General features: G+C 55.3%; 1 protein-coding gene across 1 annotated transcript; it reads right to left on the bottom strand.

Annotated features, from left to right (window-relative positions):
* Positions 1-1,491: 1,491 nt before the first annotated feature.
* VAX1 (ventral anterior homeobox 1) lies at positions 1,492-6,029 on the bottom strand. The gene is made up of 3 exons (XM_086467131.1): positions 5,792-6,029; positions 3,780-3,967; positions 1,492-2,031 (listed from the first exon to the last, which is right to left on the bottom strand). Exons 1-3 carry the CDS (start codon positions 6,027-6,029, stop codon positions 1,492-1,494), a joined length of 966 nt encoding a protein of 321 aa, XP_086323257.1.
* Positions 6,030-8,104: the final 2,075 nt, after the last annotated feature.

Here is an 8,104-nt window from a genome sequence, read left to right as displayed (position 1 = left end):
GTAAATTTTTTTTTTTTTGGTTACAGTTTGGTGGCACGTATTTATACAGTTTGTAAACGCCATGTGTTAAAGTTTAAAGAAAAAAAACTTAAAACCAAAGTAAAGAAATATTAATTTTTTTTTTTGAAAGAACTAGCTAAGTACAGCATCCCTTTTCTGGCAAATTCAAGTACCAAAACTGAACAGGAAATATTCGATCCAGAATACTAGAAAGTGAAATACATATGTTTGTGGAGAAAATAGCAGTAAGAATTATGAAGAAAAAAAAAAAAAAAAAAAAAAGATTGTTACATAGATGTATTTTAAAGTACAAAAATAACAACAAAAAGATACGCTTTTTATAGTTTTCGTTCGTTTTAAATGAAGTGTGAGCGATACACAAGACGGTTATTTTAAGAGGAAGGAAGGCTAAAGTATTTTTATTTTTAATTTAGATGCGCACAGAAATTATTTGGAAAAATGAAATGGGGGGGAAAAAAAGATTACCATCGCAACAGATCTAGATGCAAATCGAGTCGCGACTTCCATTATTTATCTGCAGATTTGCTTTTGCAGATAAGGTCCTCAGGACTAGCCCGTGGGAATGCAAAAAAAAAAAAAAAAAAAGGGGGGGGGAAGAAAAATTTTAAAAAAAAAAAAAAGAAAAGAAAAAAGGGGCGTTGTGTTATCTCTAAGGGAGAGACACTTTTACTCAAAATCTCTGCAGCCACTGGTTTCTGTCTCCCCGCTTCGTGCGTGTATTTTCAAGGCAGCCCGTTCCGGCCCTTCCCACATTCAAGATTTATGGTGAAAAATAAAAGTTGCTGGACATTTTCCCGGCCGGCGTGAAGGGCAAACGGCGCTGCCTGGGGACTCTAGTGCAGTGAGTGCGGGCGAAACGGGGGCCACAGGTGGAACCCCCGAATCTTTGTGCTTAGCAGTCACTGAAGTCTGGGGGAGAAAACAAAACAAATCAAACCAAAACAACAAACCAAAACTCGGGCATCACCTGGCAGCTCCGTCTTCCTCTCCCTGAAATCCTTCTCCCTTGCTCGGCATTGGCTACAGCCCCTCCGAAAGAGCCCGGCCAGACCGCACCCCGTCCGCTCCCCCTCTCCGTCCCTTCCCTAACGGTGTCAAAGCAAACGAACAGACAGACAACCCCCCCACCCCCACCCCGAAACGGACAGACGGACCCCCGCGCCGGCGGGGCAGGGAGAGCCGCGGGGGCTGCCCCGCTCCCGTCGGGCTCCGGGGAGGCGCCCGCAGCCCCCTCGCCGCGCCCCGGCCCCGGCCGCCGCCTCGCCTCGCCTCGCCCCGCGGGCGCCGGGTCCCCGCTCCGCCCCGGCCCCCGCTCCGCCCCGGCCCGCGGAGGGAACCGCGCCGCGGGGCTCGGAGGCGGCGGCGGCGGCGGGGAGGGAGGAGGCTGCCGGCGGGCCGCCGCGCCGCCCGTCCCATAAATACCGCCACAAATAGAGACTATAAATATAAATACGGGGAAGTTACTTAGAGTCAGTCCAGTGCTTTTTTCTCAGCGCTCTCTTTATTGTTGGTCCGGGAGTAGGGCTCGAAGGCGGACGAGCTCAGGTAGCGGGCCGACAGTTCCTGCAAGTTGCCCGCCAGCGAGCCGGCCACGGCCAGGGGCGCGGAGGAGAGCCGCCCGGCCACCGAGCCCAGCAGCGCGGGCACCGGCAGCCCGAACAGCCCGTGCCCGGCGGCGGCCGCTCCGTGCAGCGCTGCCGGCGGCGGGGGGCCCGCCGCGCTGCTGGCGGCCGGCGGGTGCGGGGAGCCTCCGGCGGGAGCGGCCGCCGCCGCCGCCGCGGTGCCGCTGCCCGCTGCCAGGCCGGGTCCGCGGAGCGCCGAGCCCAGCGCTCCGGTGGCGCAGGGCGGGAGCAGCCCCGGCAGCCCCGGCGGGGAGAGGAGCCGGCCTTGCTCCAGCAGCCGCAGGACGCTGCAGGTGGCGGCGGTCTCGGACACCACCGAGCGCAGCTCGGAGTCCTTGCCCTGGTCCTTTTTCTGCTTGGTGCGGCGGTTCTGGAACCAGACCTTGACCTGCGGGCCGGGGAGAGAGGCAGGGTCAGCGGGGCGGGGAGGGACGGCCGCCCCCCGCCACTATCCCCCCCCCCCCCCCCGCCCCGCCAGGTGCCCCGGGACCCCGGCACGGCTCCGCGGGACAGAGCGGGGGAAGGCTTCCGGGGGGGGGGAGGGGGGGGGCGGGCGGGAGGGCTCCAGCCAAGCACTTGTTAACGCGAAGCGTTTTAAAAACGCACAAAGCGACACACACACCCCCCCGCAACCTGGCTGCTCCCCGTTTCGGGGTGCGCCTGGGAGGAGCAGAGGGGAATCCGGGAGCCCTTAGCAATTTTTTATCGCACTGTGTCTTTAACCTGATCCGTCTCACTTTATCCTATTTTACTGTACGCCAGTGGTTCTCCGGGGGCCGGATCCATCCCTTTCCACACGGCTTTATTCTAAGCCAGCTCAGTCGGAGCCCCGGGCACGCCCGCGGGCCGGACCGCGGCCCTCAGGACCGCGCACCGCGGCCCGGCAGCAGCCGCCCCCCTCGCCCCGCTGGCAGGGACCCCGCACGCTGCCACCGCCGCTGCTGCCCGCTCAGGCCCGGCTGCCTTTCCTGGGTGCAACAACAGCTCTGCGCTTCTTTCCCCGTCTCCCGGCCTGGACGGTCTCTTTCCTCTCCCTACCCATTTGAAACAATATTCAACTTTAAAGAGAAATCCTGGAAGCCCCTAAAAAAATCCCACAAAACCCCAAAACGAAACAGAAAACACCCATTGAGGTTTCTGTAACCTACGAGCTATTGAACTTGTCATTCCTATCTGGCAGGGGAAAGAAAAAAAAAGCTAATTAGCTTGTCAGGGGAATTTATTGTTGTATGATATTTTGCAGAAATATGAAACTGGCTTTTAAAAGTTTGGTCTTTTTAGATGCTTCCCCGCACTCTCGCATAGTTTTAACCCTCCTGACCGCCCCCGGCCGCTCTGCTCGGCAGGATGGAGGGGCAAAATTCTCCCCCTCGGAAATACGAGGACTCAAAATACGCCCCAAACTTCAGTCCCGGCCCCGCATCTCTCGCACCCAGGCAGGAGCGCTCAGAGCAAACGTCTCTAACCCAGCAGCCCCCAGGGAAAAGTGCCAACCGCCCCCCCGCCCCCCGCCCCGGGTTTTAACAGCTCTATTCCGCTTGCCGCCCTCTCCTCGCTTCTCCCCGGCCGCAGCAGCGCACCTCCGCGCCCGGGGGCAGCCGCCACCGGCGCCGCAGAGCCGGGGGCACCGAGCCCCGGCGGGGACAGGGCGGCTCCCCTCGGGCCTCCGGTGGCGGGGAGCCGCGTCCCGGCCCGGGGAGGGGTTTGGCTTCGCGGCCAAGCTCCCGCCGACCGGCTCCGAGGCCGTGTGCGGACCCACGCGGGAGAGCCCACGGGGGCTGCGTGCGGGGCCGCGCAGGGCCGCGGGACCCCCTTGGCCAGCAGACTCGCTCCGGGGCTCGCCCTTCCGTGACCGCACATAGCTGTGGGTCCCTCGCCGGGCTCAGCGCCCCCCCCCCCCCCCCCCCGCGATCGGACACGCGTGGGCACCTCGGGGGCGGCCTCAAGCCTCTCCCGCGGCCCTGCCCGACAGCCCGCGGGGCCTGCGCGGTGGCGCGCAAGAGGCGCGCAGGGCCGCGGGGCCGGCCCACCCGTAGGGCCCGGCGCGCATGGGAGATGCCCGGGGCGGACACGGCGGGGGGCGGACAGGGCAGGGCAGGGCAGGGCAGCCGGGGGTCCCCGTCCCTCTGGGGCTACCTGAGTCTCGGAGAGATTGAGCTGGCGGGCGAGCTCGGTGCGCTCCCGCCCCACGACGTACTGGCAGCGCTGGAACTCCATCTCCAGGCGGTAGAGCTGCTCGGCCGTGAAGGAGGTGCGGGTCCGCTTGGGACGGTCCAGATCAAGCCCCTTAGGCAGAATAATCTCTCTGATTGAACCTTTGGCATCTGGCAAAGAAAGGCGCAGTCAGCTTTACACTCAGGCAACCCTCCTCTCTCTTTCCACCACCCTCCTTTTTTTTTCTTTTTTTCTTATTTTTTTTTTTAACTTTTCCGAGGAAAAGACTCGCCGCCAGCGCCTTCAAGACCGACACCCGAGTCGGGATGGAGCAGGGTCCCTGAGGTTGCTGCGCTGCACCTGGCCACTACACCCAAGGAAGGGAAAAAACCAAACCAAAACAAACCAAAAAACACCAGAGAAGGAAGGAGGGGGCGGTGGGGGCCCAGGGCTCTGGAAATAATCCCCTCAGCCCATTTAAAAATCGGCTTGAATATATTGCGCTGACAGTAGGACACTGCGGCATCAACCGCGGCCCCTCTGGGAAACTGGGGAGAGATCCTCCAGGCCGGGCTTTGTGCCTGGAGTGCAGGGCTACTCTTTGTTCCCCCTGGGCTCCGGGTTAAGGCTTGCTGGAAGCCGCCACACACACCCCGCCGCTCCCCAAAATATAAAACCTCCTCATTATTATTATTATTATTATTTTAGAGCAAGTTTCCCACGCGAAAAAAAAAAAAAAAAAAAAAAAAAAAAAAAAGGCAGGAGCTTTCAGGGCACAGGCAGCGCTGCCCCCGAGCTGGCTGACTGCCCACCGTGAGTCTGGGGACACCCCCAGCCCACCCAGCATCCCGGAGAAAGCATCGCCGCCGCCACTGCTTTGGGGTTTTGGCAAAGAGGAGAAGGAGGGGAACAAAACTAAACCGAGGCACCAAAGAGCCCGCAGAAACCTCACTTTGCTCTTAGCCCCGACCGAAAGAAAGCGGGACAAATCTTATTAACACGACTGTCAAGCTAGAGCCAGATTCATGTTACATTAAAGCCTTCCCAACTTGGCTTTCCGTAATTTTACCTCCTCGGTACGTTTTAAATCAGAGACAACCACATCTTTTTAATCTGACCCCTCTCTGGGTCAATCGGTCGCGCAAGGATTAATTATTGTTTACAAGGCCTGCTTCGCACTAATTTTGCTCCGATTCTTTTCTCTCCCTCCTCCCTCAAAACGTACCTTAACAAAACTGCAATTTCTGCAGGTAACGTTTTGGGGGTTTTTTTGAGGGGGTACGAATAGAATGATTTAATTAGTTTAGCCTGGGAGGGAGACGAGGGTTGAGGAAAATAAACGTATAACTATTTTAAAATTAATTTAAAAGCCCTTCGTCGTTCCTCCGTTGTTTTTAAGGCTGATGATTATTTAAAAATATCCCTTTCTGCTGGGTTGCCGGGCGCGGGGAGAGGGGGGAACAGCGGGAACTCCTGCCCTTCGGAGGGGACCTTCCTTGCCCGCTCCGGCAGCCGGGCGGGAACCGCAGCCCCGCGCCTTTGTACGCGGCAGCGGGTGGGATGCGCGGGCGCGGAAGGAGCGCGCCCGGCCGGCGGGGCAGAGCCGAGGCCCCTCCGAGGGAGCGCTGGTCCCGGCGGGCTCCCTGGGGGGACGGGCATCCCAGGAAAGCCGCAAAGCCCGAAAACAAAATATTAAAAAAAAAAAAAAAAAAAAAAAAAAAGCGGGGCTGGGCCGGTGCAGGGCGAAGCCGGGGAGGAACCACCGCGGCTTAACTTTCCCCCGAGCCGCTGGCGGAAAGTCGCGGAAAGCAAGCCGGGCTGGAGCGGGGCTGCGGGGCCCGGCCCGGCCGGGGTGTGGGAGCTCTGCCCCGCAGCCCAAGGAAGGGCTTTCAACCCACGGCCGGAGCAAAGGCAAAGCGACAAAATAAACCCATCTCCCGGGCGTGAACAGAGCTCATCTTCCCCCACCCTCGCGAAATACCTCAAACTCATACCTCTAACTAGGATCCTCCTGCAATAGTCTGGATCAGCCGAACTAGATTTACTTTTATTACAGTCTTCCGTGGCTGCAGAGGCAGAAAAAGTCCCTTGCTGATCCTTCAAAAAAGAAGTAGAAATATTTCCTTCAGACCCTTTGCTTTCCTTGCCCTCTTTATGTCCGTTCTTCGAGACCCGGTTAGCTTCAGTCTCTGAACTGCATCTAACGTCCATTTTGTCTTGTTTCCCAAACATGTAGTGCAATAAAAACAAAACAAAAAAAAACCACACCAACAACCAAAAATATAGAAGAGTAGAAGAAGAAGAAGACGAAGTCTATGCTGGATATTGCACGGCTTAGGGTCAGATCGGTGGGGATCTGTAAAGCACCTTGAGTAAGGAAGGTCGGGTTTTATCCCACTGGAAAAGCAGCGGCTTCCTCAGTCCCAGCGTCCTAATGTGACTGTCCAGCTTCCCAGAGCGCCCAGTGATCAGGTACTCAACAGTACAACTCTAAAATGATTTAATGTCTGCCTTATTACAGAGACATGTAGTTGTTAGACACACAGAGGGACGCGCACTCGCTGTTTCAATTGATTACGGGTAATTTTGCAGCCTCCACATTTAGGTTACCTCATGAATACACTAAATTGTTTGGATAATATATCAGATCGTAATGGATGGTTTGTGTGCTTGTCCCCAATCAAGTAGAGTTTAGCCAGTGAATAAACTGAAATGATTGGTCTTGCTTTCAGGAAACACACAATCAAAAGACTGAGACTTCCAGAAAGAAAAAAAAAAAAAAAAAAAAAAAAAAAAAAGAGGAAAAAAAGGGGGGGGAGAGGGAAAAAAAAAAACTTTTGACAAGATTCACCCTGAATTGTTAGCACCATTAGCAGCCATTATTAACTTTCTTCAGTATGCCTTTGACCTCCCGATTATATAGTGGCTTTCTCCAAAGCACGCCAAATAAATCTGAATAAAGCTGCTAGGAAGGGCTGGAAAAATGCAGTTGTAGGGGGGGTGAAAAAAAAAAAGCCCCCTGAATTCTAAACAAACAAACAGATCCCCAGCACGCACACACACAAAAAGTTCCTTCAAGCAGATCTCTCCAAGGAAGCAGGTTATCTTGGCCAGCAGAAATCCTCCTTAACACATCTCCCCACAGACAGCCATCTTAAACTCCTACCTCTCCTTATTTCAGTCCCGATACTTGCTTTTTGTGCTTCTCCCTCTGTGTGTGTGTGTATGTGTGCGTGCATGTGTGTGTGCTAATTCTGCACCTTCGCAAACACTGAACCTATTCGCAGAGCCTGCTCAATGAAAAAAAAAAAAAAAAAAAAAGGAAAAAAAAAGCCAGCTTTGTGTGCAGTGGATCCAGGAGGGGGGAGAAAGGGAGAGGGGGAGAAAGAGGGAGAGAGGGAGGGAGGGAGGGAGGGAGGAAGGAAGGGAGGGAGGGAGGGAGGGAGAGAGATAGCCCGTGAAAAATCTCAACTGCGTGATCCACTAAAGGAGAAAAAAGTTTTACTCTAGCTATTTCATTGTCTCTGCTACAATATCTTTGAGAACCGCAACAGCCAGTAATCCAATAAGACCATTGATTAGGCTACAATGATTCAATTCAAGCAAATGGCCTTGTGCAAAGAGCATGCTCCAGTCCTTCTTGTCACCTTGCAGGGCAGAAGCCCTCTTCATGCTGCTCTCCTTATTCATTCCTTTATGGGAAATGTAGAGCAAAAGGAGTGAAAGATGGCAATTATCTAATTGGACTATTAACAAACAATTCTCTGAGTGTGGCTGTCTGGCAGTGGTTCTTGGGCGAGGTGAAAGGCCACATGTTGCACTGGCCCCATTCACAAAGAGTTTAGGGGCCTGAGAGGGAGAGAAAGAATTTTCCCTGAGAATTTTTCACACAAATGCTGGAGTATCCATCAGGCGTGCTCCTCTCCGCCTCGTCCTCCGCCTGCCTGGGCCACTGCTTGGGAATTTTACCCACCTGAAGCAGGCTGGAGGAGCCATGCGTTTTACTGCAGGCGATACCAGTGGGTAAAAGCAGAACGCGGCGTCCTTGCCCAGGCTGCTCAGCCCCACGGGCCTCATCCTGCTCCCACTAGAGGAATAACAGTCCTCGCCCCGCAGGACCCGGTCTTTGTCCAGGGTGGTGTCATGGAGCGAAGAATCCAGTGCTGGGGCCTAATCGTCATAAATAGGAAATTCAGGGGAGATGAGAAAAGGGGGGGGGGGGGGGGGGAAGAATGGAAAGGAAGGGGGAAAAAGAAAGGAAAGGAAGGGGGAAAATGAAAGGAAAGGAAGGGAAAAAGGAAGGGAAA

This window comes from Leptosomus discolor, chromosome 6 (genome assembly GCF_034619465.1).
Source record: "Leptosomus discolor isolate bLepDis1 chromosome 6, bLepDis1.hap2, whole genome shotgun sequence".
NCBI classification, from domain to species: Eukaryota; Metazoa; Chordata; class Aves; order Leptosomiformes; family Leptosomidae; genus Leptosomus; species Leptosomus discolor.
The sequence above is the reverse complement of the archived record's forward strand: the minus strand, read 5'-3'. Positions and strand labels throughout refer to the sequence as shown.

What these genes read in the sequence shown, in the direction of transcription:
- VAX1 (XM_086467131.1), bottom strand. Translation starts at nt 6,029, where the DNA reads ATGTTTGGGAAACAAGACAAAATGGACGTTAGATGCAGTTCAGAGACT. An exon ending in CAGGAGGATCCTAGTTAGAG is followed by an intron (nt 3,968 to 5,791) that starts GTATGAGTTTGA and finishes TTTCTTTGCCAG; the next exon opens with ATGCCAAAGGTTCAATCAGA. An exon ending in TCAATCTCTCCGAGACTCAG is followed by an intron (nt 2,032 to 3,779) that starts GTAGCCCCAGAG and finishes CCCGGCCCGCAG; the next exon opens with GTCAAGGTCTGGTTCCAGAA.